We start from the raw sequence: 20,416 nt of genomic DNA, 5'->3' as shown, positions 1-20,416 counted from the left end.
CTCCTTCACCGCTAAACCAGGGGGGGCGCTGTTTTACCAAAAGGGATAAATCCTCTTTTTAAATATTCCTCTTTTTTCTTTTGGATTGGCTTTAGTTTGTTTCTTGGAACTAAAATTTGCCAAACATATATATTAAAAGAAAAAGAAATTATATTCATAAGTGCAAACATTGCCTGAAGTCTATGTTTTGAGATACAAATGGAGTGAGAATTGTTTCCCCCCCCCCCCCCCTTCACAGTAGCACAAAAACAACAATAGCCCAGGGCACAAAATTAGAATTTGCTTGCAGACATGAAGCTGCAGCCAAACAAGGCACGGAAAATATCAGTCAGAGATTGGTGGGAACTCCCTGGGGCCTTTTCATATCTTTAGAAAATTAAATTATAAACCTGCGCAGGTAATGATAACGGCAGAAAGTCAGCAGGGTGGAGGAAGACAGCAGGTAGTGTATGTTGATGGTTTGAAATTAATATTTGGATTACACTGTCTGTGTGACATGACAATAGCCAAATAGTTAGAGAACAACACCTGTGCCCAAATGGATAGCAGTTTAAGCCACTGGGGAATGTGAAAAAGAGAAATGAAATATCTTAAGGCATTTTCATTTTGGTATATATTACTTGATTTATTTGTTCTAGGAAAAGTTTAGCAGTGCTATAACTAAAGTGAAACCTCAGAATCATTATATTTTGTGTCATTGGAAAAGTATTTCTGCATGCAGTCTGTTATACAGTGTGTCTAATGACCTGTGGGCAGCACAGAGCCATTTAAGGAGACATTCCACTATTAATAAAGGTCAGCCTTAACTTGCCAACCATGCAAAGACTATTCTTTTATTCAGTCTTACTTGATTTCCCTGTAACATACACATACACAGTGCACACTTAGTAAGTCACAAACACATCACGGTGAACAGAACAGTGGTTAATTTCTTATAACTTATTCTACTCAAAAAGTAACTTTCACTTCGTGGCACAGCCGTCCATGCACATAGACTCCACTGTTTGCCTTTGCCTTAGTAGCAAAGGCAAAGGGTAGCAAAGTAATTTGACTAACTGCAATGAGGGCACTGGAGGAAAACTTTAATGTCTGACTCACAGAAAAGAACCTTTTACCGCTGAAGACTTTGCCACTAAGGATTCTGCAAGTCATCGTGCTGCATTGTCGACTGAACATTACACAGAGATATTCTTTTTCAGGAGTTCAGTCGATGCATTCATTATAGTCATTTAGTTTCATCCTTAGCCCAGTCCTTTGTAAAAAAAAAATGAATGGTATCGATCCTGTAGTCGTCAGTATTGTGATTTGTAAACCACTCAGAAGTGCCAATTTATTCCTACATTTACTGTATAAAAGGTAAGCTGAATTGCTCTCCAAGCTGGTGATTTTCTTTTTTTTTTACTTTTTTGAAATTTTGATGCAACAATTTGACCCGGGGGGGGGGGGGACTGGATCTAATAATAATTGGTTATCTCTGGAACGTCTCAGCACAAGTATGCATCACTGATGGAGCAAATATTATGTGGGGACTTCATAAAAGTGATGCCTCGCTGGGCTGAATTTGCAGACTCTCCTCTACAGTGTTATCAGCTGCAGCATGACGTGTGGTAACCTGTAAGGCTCCTAAAATAAATAAAAAGTGACCGCAGGTTTTGAATTTACGAATAATACATGTCTAGAAACGAGCACACAAAATGATATTGTGCTGGACGTTTTGCCATGTACTTTAAAGACAAAAAAGACAAAAGCTGTACCAAACAGCGTACATTTATTTATCTATTTATCTAGTATCTGTGCTCAGTGTGTTGTGAACATATACAGTATACTAACAGTACATGTGAAATATGTTTTAATGTGATGGTGTGTTCGGCAGGTGACTGGCAGGCTGGAATACCACCCCATTCCTTCTCCTTCTGAGGACATCCCATTCCAGGACAGTGCTTTGGTGTCACCTCCCCACAGGATGGAGCCCACCAAAGTCCAGTCAGAGGGTGGCCTCAATGTCACCCTTACCATCCGCCTCCTTATGCATGGAAAAGTAAGCAGGCACACACTATCATACTGGCTGTGGTAAAAGTAAGATGTGGGGAATGTGTGTCTTCACCGAAGGGGCCTTAAAGTAATTTATGACCTTTTAAGCACGATATCCTCATTAAAATAGTCTCTGACACCCCCAGACCTATTATCCACTGTACTTCAAGGCGATTATAGTAGCCTTGATGCTTAAAGGGTCACTCCACTGATTTTATATTAGTCACTGTGGAGATTTCTTCTCATCCTTTTAAAACAGCTGTACGACGTCTTGTGTGGCCCTGGAGGAGCTTTGTCAAATCTAAGTTAATAACCCTGATGATGTCATCGGGGGTATCTCAACTCAGACTCGTTTCAAACAGGAAGGTTTATGCTGTGCGGTGGTTGCATTATGGGATGCAGCAATTTTCGAGGTTTGACCCCTGCTGCAACACTAAAAATCAGGTCATCTCAGCCTCTGCTGCTTCGATTGTGACTGTTCTTTTCTAAATCTGTTCCTTTTTTAAGTCCACCAATGTACGCCTTGTTGCATCCTAGCCTGATATCCCTATATCCAGCTTACATTCTGAAAGATCAATATGAAATATGAGACATAGATGGCCTTATCTAATCTCCTTGGCTCGGTGCTGCCCTCCTGCCCCGGTCTCACCATGACAACCTGTGCTCCGGCGAACCCGTGACACCCGCCTGTGAATAAAACATGACCTTTTGTGTGCAGAATGAAGGTGCTGAGCTCTGGCTTTTAGCTCTGCCGGTCCCACGATAGCTCTCACATTCTCAAGCCCTTCTACAGTGTGATGAAATTCATGTAAAGAATGGACTTGTGGCTCTCTCCGCTCTTCTGCCACTTCTCTGCATAAGAACAGGCACTTGTCTCTCTATGCCACTGTCCAGCTCCCTGTACTAGCGTGACCTTACAACAGTATATTATGCAGTTATGCAAGCCTCTTGAATCAGAATGGTTCATTAGACCTCACACACAGCAGCTGGCTCTGCTGGCTTTCCCAGGGCACCGTGTATAACCCACAAGTGGGCACCAGCATCTGCTTTTCAGGCTTTTTTAGGCACTTGTGTCTCCCTCCTCTCTCCTCCCCTTCTACTCATTTAGTGTTGGTCAGTGTGTGTGTGTGTGTGTTGGCCCGCTTGTGTAAAATCATTCATGCTTGGTTAACGCAGCATTTGCTCTACAGCCAGTATTGCAAGTAAGGTGCTGTGATTTTGTGATAACTCATAGCAGCAAGCAACTGCTGGGGTTTGTTAATGTCTGTGTGTGAACTAGAAACAGCAGCTCTGCTTTAATGCAATAAGTGGTCTTTAGGGAGATCTGCTTGCCCCTAAGCAATTGGGAAGACCACGCTACACATGTCCGCTGATCTAGCCGTGTTGCTCACCGCAAACAGAAAAAAAAAAATAATAAAGCCAAAACGTCTCCCTTTTCTTGTTTGCCAAGGAGTCTGCAGCTCAAGAGCTCACCTACTGGCAGCATAACCTGGGTCTGGCTCTGATACCCACAGCAGCAGAAGGGTTTTCCCCTCAGACTGAGCTTCCATTTGGTTGGGCCAGGTGTTGGAGAGCATTGTCAGCATGGTCCATCAGGTCTACCACTGCTTATGTTATCGCAATGGTGGTGCTGTGATCTAGGACACCTGAAAGACTTTGTGGACACATGTGCCCCTGGAGGTGGGGTAGTTTGTGTCCTGGATGCCCCTCCTCTGGACATTGTATGAGCAGAACTGGTTAGAGCCGGATGTAGCTGTTGTTAGGGCTGGAATGTGTTCATCAAAGCGTTGAAAGCATTACTTTAGCAGTAACGCGTGGGTCTGATTGGATTTACTGTAACTAAGTGCGACTGTCAGATGTGAGTGATGCTCAATTGTTCATTCTAAGAGTAGAAATACTTGTCATAAAAAGTTGCTTAATGCTTGGAAAGAGACAACATGCCATTTGCTAATGAAAGGTATCTTGAGTAGACAGAGGTCTGTCCCACTTTTAGGGAATAATTATTGAGTCCCCCCCTGCTATAATAAAATGCATTTTCAGTGTGTTGAGGAAGAGTTGTGTCACTGGGGCATCGCTGTAGTAAAAATTCAGTATGAAGGTATGGAAATTGAACTTTCAAATAAGTGTAGGAAACTAAGAAAATAAGCTTGCATTTACATATGAAGGTGAAGAGCTGACATGTTTAACTTAACCACACTGATAAAAATAAAAACTTGTTGTGTATATAACACCATAGCTAGCTACAGGCCAGTGCTTCTTTTTTTGGTATTTTTAACTGAGACTTTCTTAGCTAATCTTTATTATGTGCACTGTGAGGAACCATCCACGTCAGCACAGAGAAAATATGTGACAGAGGATCAAATTTGTGATCTTGTTGCCAGGTCACATCATCCCAGCTCAGGTCACACTTTTTATTCCAACACCGGCTGTCTCAGTGCTGTCTCAGACAGTGCACCTGGCCTGTCGCGTTCAGCACCACTGCCGATAGACAGCGACTGTTCAGACAGTCTGTCTCACCACCATGTCGTTCTCATGCAGAGATAGCATAAACATAAAACCGACATGACGGTCTCCAGCACCACAAGATCCACTCAAATGTAAAATAGGTACAGCGGTATACAAACCTATACATGAAAAGAGAGAGAGGTTCACACAGTGATGCCTGTAGATGAGGCGTGCCTGTAGTACTGAAAGTGAGTAACAGGCAGAGACAGACAGAACACATCACTTAGTAAGGAGAGAGTGGGAGACAGAGGCAGAGAGAGAGGGAGAGCTATTAAGCAAGAACAGCTGTTTCTGCATGTCTCCCCCTGCTGATTGGTCGTGTTCTTTTTTTTTTGTGATGACAGTTTTGATTATTTCTAACAGCTATCACAGAGGCCACTGGAACAGTACAAACTCTATGTCCTGGGACCTCCTGATTTACAAATTAAGCACCGGGTGCAACTATTGACACTGACAGTCAGAGACGGACATCTCTTGTTCTGATCCGGCCAAAAACAGGAGGCACGCTCAGCGGGGACTGAAATACAGAAATCAATATTTTGTAGCAAGTAACAATGGTAATGTTGAGAAGAAGAGAGAAGAAGGTTTTCTACACTGAGACTTGACATTGTGCTTGATGAATATGCTATGAATGCTCAGGAAAAAAAAAACCTGGCTCTGCGCTGCAACTGGCCTGCAGCTCTCGCGTCACAGCGGCTGTAACCCTTGCAGTGACTGACGAGAGGGTCAGGGAGTGTTGACGCTTGCAGCCACAGCTCCACAGCAAGCTCATGAAGAGTGATTACATGCATAAGGAAAGTGTGGCTCTCAACACTAACCTCTGCACGGCCTTGTGCTGTTTGCACGTTGTCCAGGAAAAAAAAACGCAGCTAGGAATTTTAGAGCTAAGGATTTATCCAGAAAATCCCTTCATGAATCATTCAAAACAAAATAAATGTTTTCTCTTTTTTGTGTTTTATTGCAGGAGGTCGGAAGTATAATTGGAAAGGTATGCTATTTTAATTAGATCACACAAAAATATGCGTCAAACCATGTTTTGAATTACTTTTATGCTTCATTGTAGTTTTACTTTTTTACAGAAAGGGGAGACAGTGAAAAAGATGCGAGAAGAGGTGGGTGTTAATCTCAAAAAATGCAATTTAACTGATGAATGATGAAATTATTGAAAAAGTCATTTGATTTAATGTATTTATTAGTGGTGAATGGATTTTTTCAAATTTGGTCCATTCGACCTATTCCTCGATTATGGTCTCGCGGCTATATTGACCCAATTGACAGTATGTATTGTTGTTTTTCCAGAGTGGAGCGCGAATCAATATTTCTGAGGGCAACTGTCCAGAAAGGATTGTCACCATCACTGGGCCAACAGATACCATCTTCAAGGCTTTTGCTATGATTGCCTACAAATTTGAGGAGGTATTTGAAGAGTGAGTGATGGATGGCAGCAGTGTTTCCATATAGAGTAAACCTTGCACAGCTCACTGGGAACAGTGAGCTCTCTTTTAATCTATTTTTAATCTCTTTTAATGTATCTATATTTAACAGTTTTCCTGGATGCACGGCTACTGTTTCTCAGATTGAAACAGCGGACACAAAACCGTGTATCTTAATGAACCAGAACTCAGTTTGTATACTGTCTCCGTTTTACACATGCAAGGTCAATCTCCCGTTGGTGCAGCACATAAGAACTCAACACAGACTTCTGTGATATGTAAATATATACAGCGGATGTGTACCAGGCACACAGTTCGTCTTTGTGGTAGATATTTTTATCTCATGGTTGTAATAGGTGAATTTAAATTTGTATCCTTTCAGCTATCTTTTCTTCTGATCCAGTCTTTGATGTGACTCATCTAATTGATATACTCAAGCTCTGTGACTGGAACTTGTAGGAAGCGACCTGCTGCTGTTTCTTCAGTGACCTGTGTGAAATCTGCCCTGCCAGACCAAAGCGCTCGTTATTTACAGACAAAGCTAAAGAGCCGTGCTCTTTCACCAGGCACATGAAAGAACGACGGAAACGTGTCTCTGCAGCTCATTTGTACTGACCTCTAAGTTTGTAAACTGATTCATATGGATAGTCATTAATAAACAGGACTGACATCTTGGATATTCTTTGTCGGGTCACATTGAGAAAATATTACCGCTGCAAAATGAAATGTATGTTCTTGCTTTTTAGGACATAATCAATTCCATGAGCAACAGCCCAGCAACCAGCAAGCCCCCAGTCACCTTAAGGCTTGTAGTGCCAGCCAGCCAGTGTGGCTCCCTCATAGGAAAAGGAGGCTCCAAAATAAAAGAAATGAGAGAGGTATGTTATGAAACCTTTTTTTCAATGGATAACCAGATATATAAGAGTCAGACCTTTCAAATTATTTTGTCCCTCTTCTTGTTATAGTCACATTTAATTCATTTTCATTGATGACTTCAAAAATTGACTGGTTGTTTAATGAAATTGCAAATTTTTCCTAATTCTTTAATATTTCATTTTCATTTGATTATGCAGTATGTAGACATTTAATACTGTACTAACTGTAACTTGCTGCTCAAATAGCTGTAGCAACAAATGACCTTATAGCCACAGCTTTACAACTCCACTTTAGTGAGCACAGGCAGAGCCCTGTGACGGACCTCTCTATTCCCCTCTTGGGAGCAGCACATTGAACCAATTAAATTTGTCTTCAGTCAATCGGGACAGACTCACAAACAACAACCAATATAGGAGATATAAATGCAACTCCCAGCGATCATGTGAGTGACTTAAGGGGCTGCAGGGAGTTCAACCTGTGCTCACACAGTAGACGTAGGGATACAGGGTGTAAACGTTGTTCTATCTCACACAGGCATTGTCCTCTAACAGGGTCTACTTGATAATGGAATCAAAGTCAAATGACTGGCCCAAGCTGTGAGAGGGTTAGAGGGTTTAAGGGGTGTCAAACATGCTGGCAATTAAGGGTGGCCTTATGTATTGTCTAAAATCAAGACTAAAAGTCTACAGTGACACTAGTGGCTCTGTGTGGCTAAATGCTACAGAAATGTGTGTGAGCATGCTCCCGATGATTTTAAAGTAACTGCCTCCCTCTACAGTCCTACTACTGCAGAAGGTTCAAGCAAAACATCTTGTATATCATGGTGCTCTTTCAGATGTACAAAAAACTGATAAAGGGGAGTTCAAAGGCCATTTATACAGCCCGCACCAGGTGGGGCTGGTTGGTCACAAATGATTGATCCAACAAGTTGATTTAAATTTGAGTATACTGCCCCACAGAAGAGCGCTGCACAGCCCGTGTGACTTGAAACGGAATCTCATCAACACTGCCAAGTCCCTCAAAGCCCCTTACTCTACTCCAGTCCACAGGGGCCCAGGTTCAGGTGGCAGGGGACATGCTGCCCAACTCCACAGAACGTGCAGTGACAATCTCCGGGACCCCAGAAGCCATCATCCAGTGTGTCAAACAAATCTGTGTAGTCATGCTGGAGGTAAAGTATGTTGAGATTTCACCAAACCACTTTAAAGTTGTCATTTTAGTAAGATGTGACCTTTTGATAAGTTCCACCCCTCAAATGCAGACTGGCCGATCATAGCTCCAACCGGGGGACAACTATGTGGCTGCGCTCCACAGAGTCTCAAGCAATCGATTGAGATTTCTAGGCTGGTTTTGAGGATCTTGAGCAAGTCATGTTAAACGTTGATCCTGGGACATGTGTAGTAGTGATTTGTTAACCGGAGAAGTTGGAAGGAGAGATATCCTCCTAGGCTTCAAACTAACATTAGCAGAGTAACATTAGTACATCGACCATTAACTCATATTATCACTTCTGTGCTATAACATTATGCTGAGTACTGAATAAACATGCTGCTTTTGCTTTGTTGATTTTCAAAATGGCTCTGTATTGTAATACAGTTACTGGCTACCTTGATTCTGCGCTCACAAGCATAGCTGTCAAGCATCTGTGCTAGTAACATTAAGCTACAGCTAATAAATGAATGAAAGTAAAATTGGTTTGGCTTTGTGCCCCTAAAATTAGCTAAGCGATTACAGGTCAAGAGCACGCACACTGGCAAATGAGCGGTGCAGCTGCCAACACACAAGCATATAGCCATAATATGAAGCTTGGAGCCATAAAATCCTCATATCAGGAGCAAACTGGAGAGCAGAGGTTTGGGATAATCCTGGGGCAACCAACCACACGGCATCTTTTTGGCAGAGCGTTATTGATTTAAATTGCTATGTTTAAGCGTGCACGCTGTTGCTGTCTACATAGGGCAGCCACCTCTGGATGACGTATTGCTTCTGTGATGTATTCTTGCTGAAATGCAGCCAGTAGTGAACAATTTGAGGTAATTGCATTACTGGCTAGACACTCATGCACCATGTCTCCATACGTTGTGTAATGATGATAATTTAGCTGGCTTTTTTAAAAAAAATATATGAGTTTTAAGAATTGATTTAAAAGAAGTCACCGATTCTTCAAGCCTCAGATCCTCTGGCAGGGAGTTTCAGTGCTGCGGGGCCCTGACTGCAAAAGTGTGGTCACCTTTAGTCTTGAGCTGAGACTTTGGAACAAACAGCAAAGCTCACGGGGGAGCAGTAATTCAACAATATAGCTAGCGGCTGAGCCATGCTGTGCTTTAAAAGTGATCAGTAAGATCTTGAAATCAGCTCTAAAGCTGACTGATAACCGGCGAAGAGAGGCTAAAACAGAACTAATGTGATCTTGTCTTCTCGTGTTTGTTAAAACTGCGATTTGTAACAACTGACGGTGTGAGATTGTTTTTTGGCTTAATCCTGGATACGGTGAATTACAGTAGTCAAGCCAAGAGGAGATAAAAGCACGGGTGGCCTTCTCGACCATCCATATTCACAGCTTGTGATGGTAAAACACATTTTCTCTCAGGAATCAGTTTTCTAATTGGACTCAACCATGAGACACGTGTTGTTCTATAACGGGTCAGAAACACCTGGCCATTGCTGTCCACAAATAGTAACGTGACAAGCAATCTGTTAGAGTAATAGAGGGCTATTTCTGTCTAGCTACAGTGTGTATTTTCCATTTTTACTGCAGACTAGGACAGGTCTTAGAAAGCAACACAGACTTTACCTGTGAAGAAAGTCATCTCATCGTGCTTTAGAGGAAGCCATTTGTAATTACAGCTTGACCATTTTTGTGTATGACCATCGAGCTGAACCGTCAGGAAAACCCACGTCTGTTAGTGTAACATTAAGGACGCGTTTGCTGTTTCCTGATGTAGTATTTAAAGCATACACCTAAGTGGATTTCCCTCCCTCTACAGTGCAGCAGCGACAGAGGAAATCTGATTAAGCCCTCTCCACTGTCTTGAACAGCCTTGTTGCTGCAGCACAGCATAAATCAATAACTCTGTGTCATTATAGTAAGTTTGCAAACTGGAACTCCCCTGCCTGCTCAACGAAACTACCTCCCTGTTAACATTTTGGAGAAAAAAATGGAGAGACGGTGGTGCATTTAATCTGTGATCAGCAGATTTCACACGTGTCGGGTCGTTGTATTTTACTCCATACATAGACACTACAGATACCCCTGAGCTCCAACGCTCCTTTTTGTTTCAATGAACAACATATGCCAGCTGTTTGACAAGCTGCCAGCGAATTAAAACGTTTCTCCATAGAGTGATTATTATGCTGTATACAGTAGTACTTTGACAGATGTGATTAGCTAGACAGTGTGTGAATTACCAAGTTAACGAGTGAATGCTTTTGCTGTATTTACCCTAAGGATGTTTGAATGATCAGTTTGCTGCACCACGTACATTCAATTACACACAGAAATTCACCAAACAGGAAAACACAGATTGCTACGCTATGTTAAAGACATAATTCAGCATTCCAGGATCTTGCTGATAGTTAGATGAGAAGATCACTATCATTCTCATATCTGTTTAATAAATATGACGTTATAGCCAGCAGTTGGTTATCTTAGCGTAGACTGGAAATAATGGTTAGGGTTAGGCTCCACGATAATGATGAGAAGACCAGCTGACTCTGCCACGGCTCCGCGGCCTGGTCTCTCACACAAAATCTGCTGTCACAAACATAGCGTTACCCTTTGCTCATAGTTACTGCTCATTCGTACTTCGGCTCAGTGGGCATGCTTTTCTATGCTCACTAAACGACGGTCTGTCGCTGATTGCTCTTCAGCTCAGTGGGTGTGTGCTTTGGTGCTGGGTATCTCATGACATTCTGTATTGCAGCTGAAATTATGGCTGCACTTTCCTCGCCATTCTTGTGTGACTAGCAATAAGTCTGCTTAGCCTTGTGGAAGACGGCAGTCATGCGTAAAGAGTGCACAGGCAGAGGGGGTAGGTAGGTATGGAAGTAGACAGGCATGTCGGCCATCCACTCATTTCATTTAGGTCGAAGTAAATGTTTGGAAAGGTTTATTACAGGCCTGTGAGAGCCACAGACATTTTTTGGCGCTTCTAAAATAGGTTACCTGCCCTGTCTTTAAAGAAAGAAGATATGACATGTTAATGAGTGAGCATCACAGGTGCTGGTTGGTGGATTTTTTTATGCAAAAGTAACACAGTTGGTGTGCAGATAAGAGAGCGGTATTGATCTTCTTCTCTAACTCAGTAAAAAAAAGCAAATACGCATTTTTGTCAAAATGTGGAACTACTCCTTTAAATGATTCTTTTTTTTTTCAAATAAAGTAAGAACATGCTGACTCTGCCTCTCCTCTGTCTTCCCTTTCTCTTAGTCTCCACCAAAAGGTGCCACCATCCCTTATCGCCCAAAGCCCGCCTCCACCCCGGTCATTTTTTCCGGTGGCCAGGTAAGAGCTGAGCTAGCTCTAGCTAGTTAGTCTGTGCCTACAGCCAACCTGAGACTTTTACTGCAGCATCAGCCGCTGCCTGTTACTGCAAGCCTTCTTACTTTTTAAAAACTTTTTACTCATACACACACTTGTATGCCAGCACAACTCTTTTACAAATGAGGCTGTCCTCATTAGAAATATCACAGCAGCAGTTGTTTGTTCAGACACTGACATGACCTGTGTTTACATCCTCCTGGCGAGTGACCTCTTGCAGTTGTCCACTCTCAGAGGCAAGGGCACGCGTAGTGTGACATGCTGCCACAGAAAGTCTTAGGGAGTCTCTGCTTGGTGTGTACAAAACATGTCTTTGGTACCGGATTATGCAGGTTGTGTGCATTCTCTTAACAACAGTCTGTATTTAACACACAGCAAAGTTAGAGAGGAAGTCGCGTAAATGACACCATGTTTGCTTCGACAACAGTGGCATTAATGTCAGCAAGAAGGCACACAAAAAAATGCTGGGGTTCTGGACCAAAGGCTTTTGAGTACATGTGAAAATTTAGCAAACGAGATACATTTTAGAAACGCAGCACATAACTACTTGTAATGACTCCAATTTGTCTGTTAAATGGAATATAAGACACAATAGGAGCCTTTAGACAGCATGATACTCAAGCCTATTTTGAAGAGTGAACACCCTCACACCGGGGTAACACAGAAACACACACACACACACACACACACACCTGCACAATATAGAACACCTCAAAACAAAGCCCCTGTATAAATACTACCTTTTTGAAGCTGTAGTTTTTAATGGCGTCACTTTGGACGGCATCACATAGTGCAAATGTTCCTAGTTTTGTGTCGGGTCGACTGGAACAATCTGCTTTGATTTATTAGAAATGAACACACATTTAGTCTATAGGTACGAGGACTTGAAGACACTAATCATCTGGGTGCTTTTGTTTGATTGTAGAGTTGAATTTATGAATAAAGAAGATTCACAGCAAAGCAACTTTGTGTACATTGTGAAACATTTGCACTTGTTCTGTGTCCACAGTGAACCTAATCTGTTGAGTCTCATGCACTGTGTTGTTATAAGTGTCACAAAGACACTTATATATCCTGGTGATGTTACTGCTTTGAATATGGCAATGATTAAGGGGATCATTCGCTGTACTATAACTTACTAAATACATTTGAAACATACACTATATTAGGGTTATTTGAGGTAAAAGTGTAAAGGGGGCTTGTGCAGAGCAGTGAAGACTCCACAAGCTGATTTGTATCATGTGTGTGATATGTGTCTCTTCTCACTGTAAATTAAATGCTAAAATCTGCTATCTGTTATGTTTTTGACATTTTCAGGCCTACACAATTCAGGGACAGTACGCCATACCGCACCCAGATGTGAGTTCTTAGTCTCCTTCTAATTTAATCACGAATTATACCTGTATCTGTACTTGTGTATGATTAAAAGTGGTAGCAGACGTTTGAGTACATGGACACGGCAGCTCTTAGAAGTTATTTAGAGCCAAGTCACAAATAGCGACTTCCAGGATCTCTGCCCTTGTCTTGTAAGGGTGGACCAGAGTTCAACCACCGGAAATAACACTTACCAGATCTGGTTGATAGCAAAACAGTGTGAGTGCTGGTGACAGTTATAATGGCAAAGACAGTAATGGCAGTTTTGATGTAGACACCCCTTTAATTCCAGTGGACCATATAGTCTCCATTAATAATCTGCCTTCATCTGTCCTTGTCGTAAGAGCATCTCAAGAGCTACCTTGTGTCAGACCCACTAATTCAAAGTTGGGCAGTGATTGATGCCACTGGAGGTGGTGGTTGACGGTACAATCACTCAAGTACAGGCTTGACACCCTCTTCCACCCTCATTAAAACTCCTCTTAAAAGGAGAAGAAGGCTTGAAAGAATCCGTCTTCCCCCGTTCCTGATGGAAATGATGCACAGCAGGGGATGGACATCCTGTGACCATGTCGGGTCGGGGGGGGCGGCTGCTCTGATTCTCTGTAGGTTCTCTGATTCTGAGTAAAGTGCCTACTAGAAGGACACATGGTAATTGAGGGGGCAAAACACATTTTTCTGCATTTGGTTAATGTGCTCAGTGGAGTTGTTTACCTCTCCATTTTGTAAATTAAAAAAATAAATAAATATATATATATACATATATACATGTTTGAGTGTGTGAAAATAGGTGGAAAAGGAAAGGGAATCAAATTAAATGTCCACAACAGACAATCACCCTCTCTCTGTATCTCTTTTTCTCTTACTTTTTTGTCCTCCACCACCCTGTGTCATGACCTCCTTCTCCTCACCGTTTCTTCACTCTAGTTTTGGTTGGCTTCATTTCTTGGTGTGACCTGTGTAACAGTAACATCTTAGTTCTACTTTCCCTCCTAACCCTTCAGCAGTTGACCAAGCTCCACCAGTTGGCTATGCAGCAAACCCCCTTTACCCCTCTTGGACAGACCACCCCTGCTTTCCCTGGTACGTACCCACAAGGCCCTTTAGATAATTCCTTCTCTTTGCATCCAGAGAAACAGTTTTCTCTTTCCCTTCCTTCCACCTTATCTCTCTGTTGGCACAGCATGACTTGGCCCCCGTGGTTTCTCTCCCTCTTTGATTTTTTTCACGTATATATTTTTCTCTCGGTTCTGTCTGATATGCCAGTGAAAGGCAAAAAATGACGCTGGGCTTCACTTTAAAATTATGTTTTGAAAATTGCATTATCACTTGGTAACAGGATACATCCTCCCTCTAACACTTTTTTTTTTTTAGGTTGTTTTACTTTCCATATAAGATGAAAACTTCCAGTGAAATAGGTCAGCCACATTGTTCTGTAATAACCAACTGAATCTCCTGCCACATGGACCTTGGTACATATAGTACTCCTCCTGTAACATGTCCTGCATGTGTCTTTACAAAAAGGCCAACTGATGATCTCATGAATAAATACAGTAATGTTTGATTCTTTTTTCCTCCACTGACATCTAAAAGGATGTAATTATCATTATACATGAAATGACTTATTGTATCAACAGGGGTTCTTCAAAAAATGTGCCCTATTCTCACACCTTTTCTAATTAAACACATCATTTAATAAGGAGAAACAACCTAAAACATTCACTAAACGGTTCCCTTGAGTAAGAAGCTTACATAGTTGAAACAAAAGTTTGGTATTTTGGGAAATGCGCTTAGTCACTTTTTCGATAAGTGTTGAATGAGAAAATCCATACCACTACAGCCAACAGCCAGTTAGCTTAGCGTAGCAGAAACACTGGACACAGTGAGAAAACAGCAAGCCCCTAGCTTTAGAATACACTGAGTTGGCTAAGAACATCGATACCGGCCTCATGCCTGATTGAGAGTGGTATCAATCTTCTCATCCTGTGGCTTCATATTTAACGTACAGCTAACACACACCAGAGTGGTATCAATCTTCTCATCCAGTTCTAAATATACAAATATTCCTTTAAAAGGTTTCAGCTCTGTGAAAGGGACTTGATAAAGGCAAAACTCCTTTCTTATCCCATTGCTCCCTGATTCAGGTTTGGATGCCAGTCCACCAGCCAGCACCCACGAACTCACCATTCCTAATGATGTGAGTAATGCTTTCTTAAAACAGCTGACTGAGGAATAAAGCCTTCAGAATTTCAAGCGACGTGTTTTCTAATCAGCACATCATATGTAAATTCAAAACATGTCGAGAAGATGTCAATTATGCTAAAAAAGTTTGCAGTTAATATAACAGTGTTGTGGCTTACCTACAATTATTCAAACTTTTGTCACAGAGCATGCTGATCTAATTAACTGACACTCTAAGAGGGTGGAAGGCAGCTTTAATCATCAAAGGAAAACATTTGCAAATACAAAAGTACACTTAGATAATCCTGCTCTTTACTCCTTTGTGTAATAAGAATAACTGATTGACAGCATTGCCGACAATGATCCTGCAAAATTTAGTCCTTACTGTTGGCACAGCAGAATACCCCCAATCAGCTGATCTATTGACCATGCCACCATTAATCAAAGTTAATTTCCTGAAGGATGGGATTTAAATGAAACTCAGACCATTTCATAACCCATTAAACTTCCTTTTAAACATCAAATGTATTATGTATTAAGTATAAACGCATTAAGACAACACAGAGGGGCCTTTGCTGCAGGTTCAAAGACTTCTGCTTTTTTTCCAGCTAATAGGCTGCATCATTGGACGCCAGGGAACCAAAATAAATGAGATTCGGCAGATGTCTGGGGCGCAGATCAAAATTGCGAATGCCATGGAGGGCTCGTCAGAGCGCCAGATCACCATCACAGGGACCCCTGCTAACATCAGCCTGGCCCAGTATCTCATCAACGCCAGGTAACCTTTTAACTCTAACAGCTGGGCTTCAGCACAATCTAAAGGGTACAAGCAACACCTGAATGACCATGCTCATGGTGTTAATCCAAGGAGACCACTATCTGTGATTGTGTTCTTTGAAATGAAAAAAGGTCTTGTTTTGGCTTCCATGACACTGATACTTTAATGAGTTGCCAGAAAATGCACAATATCTGTCAAGTTTTGATAAGATACAGATAAGCCCATGGCTAATGTGGCTACGTTATTTTCTTGGTTGTTCCTTTATACTTTAGTTCCGTATATCCACCCAAGTGTAGACATTAAAATGCATTAAGTTTCAGCCACTACACGCTTTGCAAGTAAGTGGATCATGGGAGCAATGCCAACTACTGAGAGAAGTAAGCTGTGTCTTTGAACAGAACGTACAGATTAGCCAATTGGATGATCAATAAATAAACCATCAAATGTTCAATGCTTAGCTGAGTTTGAAAAGTTCATGGCCAAAATCTTCCAGATAAACGTGCCTCAACAAGATTAATATAGGAGATATGACTGGCCCTGGTGTATTGCACGAGTCCTTCATGTTATCCAGGACAAAATCTGTTGAGCAGGGGCTCGATAGTAAGAAACTCTACACACCAGTAAACTACTGAGGAACAGATTTTTCATTAAAATTTTCCTGTCATGCTCCGCTACCCCTGTCTCTCCCCCCTCCCCATCCACTGAAACCACTAATTCATTATCAACAGAGAAAATAAATGTATTATCCACAACTCTGAGAAAACTGAACCTCACTGATGTCCGAAGGCTACCTACACCTCAAAGTCAAACGTTATCAGTATTAGAGCAGGAGAACCCACGTACTCAACAAACAGGACTTTATGTCTTTGACTTCTTAAGGGGATTTCAGACAGCAGTCCGCTGAGAAACTAATGGCTATTGCTTTCCCACAATTCCAATGGCAGGTTCAGGGACGTGGCTGCCATGTGGAATGACCCCTCATCCATGACTACATCCTGAAGTCACCCCAAATCTGGTTCTGTTTGCAGAAGCTCACATCAAAACCACCGCTTCACTATTAACCTCTATGTGTTATCCCATGGAACCTCCCCTAGACTCCCTTTGGAGCATTAGCCTATGGGAGACCTATAGTAAAAGTCAGACTAACAACACTTTGTTTTAAATGGATGTAGCTAGTGTATAGTTAAAGGAATAGTTTGGTGTTTTGGGAAACATGGTTATTCATTTCTCTGATCTCTGTCAGTTGAACGTGAAGCTAGATCCGGCAGATGGTTGGCTTCTCTTAGCTAAGACTAGAAACAGCGGGGAACAGCTAGCACCTCCAGAGCTAACTAATTAACATAGTGGTTGCCTGGCAACCTCACGTTGACGACATGGCTCCAGAAACCACTGCTCCCGTCAACAGCATAAGACCCCCCTAGTAAAACTTACTTGCTGTGTTAATCATTGAGTCGTTGAGTTTTTAAGGTGCTAGTTGGTATATTTTGTTACCTTCAGATAAAGCCAGGCTAGCTGCTTCCCCCAGATTTCCTGTCTCTGTGTTATGCTAAGCTAAGCTAACCATTTCCTGGTATCAGCGTGCAGACATGAGGGTGGCATTGATATTCTCACTGTCTGCAAGGAATGAAATAAGTGTATTTCCCAAAATGTCAGTCTATTCCTTAAAGTATTTATTTAGCATGCCTCATTCCCAAGAATAATATTGCATTTCTTTTTGTCATTTCTATGTTAGATACATTTGCCTATTAAGTCCTATTGTGTCATTATCTGGAAAGAGTAAAATTAATAAAAAATGTAAAATGAACAAAAAAGCAAAGAAAAAAGAACACGACTGCCTCTTAAGCAATGCTTTTAGAAAGAAGAGTGATGTGATGCCTCTGTCAGGGAATACAGGAATTTCTACATTGGACATTTCTTGATTCATTTTTTTTCCATCCACTGCATGGCTTCATGAGGGGTTTAGTACTGCATGGTTCTGTTACCATATTTTTATGAGTAAAGATGTTCTATGTGAAAGGGTAAAATGAAAATATGGTATCAAATCTGTGTTAAAAGAAAAAGAAAAAGAAAAAAACAGGTGCTAGCAAACATTTGAGCTCCAAGCCAGCCATTGCAGCATACTGTAACTTTCACTTTCAGGCGAAAGTTCTTCTTTCACAGCTGTTTTATTTTCTCTGTCTGCCCTCCCCTCCCCTTCCCTCCAACCCCCCACCCCCCCTCCCTGCTCCTCCTCTGCCCCCCACCTTCCCTGAACTGTTCTAGGCTGACGTCTGAAGTCACTGGAATGGGCACACTCTAATTTCTACCCATCTTCCCCCAGTGCATCACATGACCCTTTCAGCAAATGGCATTGCACCTAGTTTATTTATTTCTCTGTATTTGACTGTCCTGATATTTAAGTGACTTTAACTTTTATAATTTCTAGTATTTACTGTAAACGTGTATCTGCACTGTTACTAGGATTCCTCACACTTGTCTGAAACCTTATTGTTTCTGGTTCTGAAAGGTCGCTTTACTTTTTTGACACTCTAGTACCTTTCATGGCATCTCACGCACTGCACCGATTTGTTTTACCTCGTGTCTGAACACGTCACTGTGCTTTTTTTTGCACTGCAGGCACCTGAACGTAAATGCAAAGTAAACCTAAAGATTGGTACAACAATTGAACACAAGGCTGTCCCTCCTCCACATGACACAAGTTTATTCCATATTTAGACCACTTCAATACCTGTGGCAATTCATTGACATATTAATTATTATTATTAATGACACAAAAGTTCAATAAGCAATTCTACATCAAATATTTTATTCCAGTTTATTTCAAACACAGCTTTACTGTGTTCTGTGTGTACTGTGTGTTCGTACACGATAGACTGATCTGCATGACACTAAAAAACCTACAGCATTTCCACTTTATTTCAAAATCAAACAGGTTGAAAGGAAGACTGAATGATGAAAGGGAATGGAAAAAGCCATGAACAGCCTATTTCTGATCTGGATGTGTCACTCTGATTCAAATTGTATCCGTTTATCCAGGCTAATAAACATCTACCGCGATCAGTCTTTCCGAGTTTCATGTGGGACATGACGAAAAAGGTTGGGAATAAAAATTAATATAAGCCAAGAAAATGGCTGCAGCAAAGACTGAAATCCAAATGCATGCTATGAATAAACCCCACTTTATTCACATATAATCCACAGACATGTAATGTTCATGCTTCCATCTCATAGAAACTATGTATAAGAGGCATGAGCCACACAGAAAGGTTTCAGAATTGTCTAATGTGTATTTCCTATGTAGCTCATATAAGGTTTTCAGTGTATGTCAAAGGGGCTGGAAAGCTCCTAGGAAGCAAGACTCTCATAGTCAGTCGTGTCTGATTGTTTGGTAGGCGACAAGCCACTCCAGACACAGAAAGTGTTGTGTGTGTCTGGTTAGCATGTATGAAACACTAGAAACATATTTCTAAACCTATGTATCTACAATGAACCACTTGTTGGTTTTGCAGGTCATGTCAGCCAAACAAGCTACATACAGGACTCACATATACATATATGTATGACTCTCTCTGCAGTTGCCATCTAATAGAATTTCCTTGGTCACACCAGGTTATATATATGTATTTCCACTGTCAGCTTGTCTTGCTTCCGAATGCAGAGACACCCAACCTCTCCTGTTCGTATACACACCAAAGCTGAATGTATTTCAAAGAGTGTTTTCACTGCAAACATTTACACTTCATGCTCGATTAAAACACCTTCAAGTGTTTTCAGGCACTTCAATCAGCACAGTGGAATATGATACAGAATGATGAATATAGTAGCAGAACTGCTTATTTGTGTTATGAGGTTGGGCGGGTTACTCTAAAAATCAGGTATCAAAATCTATTAGAGATGACCTATCTGAAATTGTAATTTATGATTTATTACAAGAGAAACACATAATGTGATGAAATCTGATATTTTCTGTTATGGTGAATATAAAACAGGACTTAAGTGTATTTTCTGCAAACAAATATGAATGGATAGTCTTGTTAGTATTTGCACCTCTCATTTCAAAATGTGGATCATAAGATTGAAATGATATCTATATCTATTACTTCACAGTCAAACATGACACTCGAACAAGTAATACAATGTCAATATGATGGCTGTGTGTTACTGAATGCAGGTAGCTACTATTTTTAATCCACCTTACGTTAATGAAAATACATATTTTACTCCTAAAGCTTGGATATGCATTTCTCCAGTGCTAATATCCCCCAATCATCATTTCTATAATCATTTGCACAATTGCAGTTTAGGCTCAGGTACTCGGCTTTGGTTAGAATTGATTATACAGTAATATATTATTGTTGATAAAACAAGGCTGCTTTACTATAATACATTTACATTTCACATGTACACATTGCTTCACATTTACATTACGAATGTAAATCTGTACATTAGCGCTCATCTGGCTGCATCCAGATGTGTTTCAGATGAACAAACTGAGGAATGGGTGAAGGAGGGCTAACAGGTTTTTAACGTGCATTTGAAAACTCCATTATCTGCAGATTCTCATCATTAAAGTTGTTTGGTATCTTCTGTAAAGTGCACACTAATGGTTGTGTTTGTAGATTCAAGGTGTCTGCTGGGTGCGTGCAGGCAGGCTACTTTACTGTGTGACTAATTTGCAAACTTCTCAGTTGCCTTCTT

The 20,416-nt window shown here is 41.2% G+C and overlaps 1 protein-coding gene across 1 annotated transcript; it reads left to right on the top strand.

Annotated features, from left to right (window-relative positions):
- The first annotated feature begins 1,961 nt into the window (after positions 1 to 1,961).
- Positions 1,962 to 16,717, top strand: pcbp3 (poly(rC) binding protein 3). Its single transcript, XM_070837792.1, has 12 exons — positions 1,962 to 2,038; positions 5,501 to 5,524; positions 5,616 to 5,648; positions 5,836 to 5,952; positions 6,716 to 6,847; positions 7,888 to 8,016; positions 11,275 to 11,349; positions 12,703 to 12,744; positions 13,764 to 13,842; positions 14,904 to 14,956; positions 15,549 to 15,718; positions 16,663 to 16,717. The coding sequence occupies exons 1-12, from the start codon at positions 1,964 to 1,966 to the stop codon at positions 16,715 to 16,717; spliced, it is 984 nt and encodes a 327-aa protein (XP_070693893.1). The 5' UTR covers positions 1,962 to 1,963.
- The last annotated feature ends 3,699 nt before the right edge of the window (positions 16,718 to 20,416 follow it).

The sequence above is a fragment of the Pempheris klunzingeri genome, chromosome 10 (assembly GCF_042242105.1).
Source record: "Pempheris klunzingeri isolate RE-2024b chromosome 10, fPemKlu1.hap1, whole genome shotgun sequence".
NCBI classification, from domain to species: domain Eukaryota; kingdom Metazoa; phylum Chordata; class Actinopteri; order Acropomatiformes; family Pempheridae; genus Pempheris; species Pempheris klunzingeri.
The sequence above is the reverse complement of the archived record's forward strand: the minus strand, read 5'-3'. Positions and strand labels throughout refer to the sequence as shown.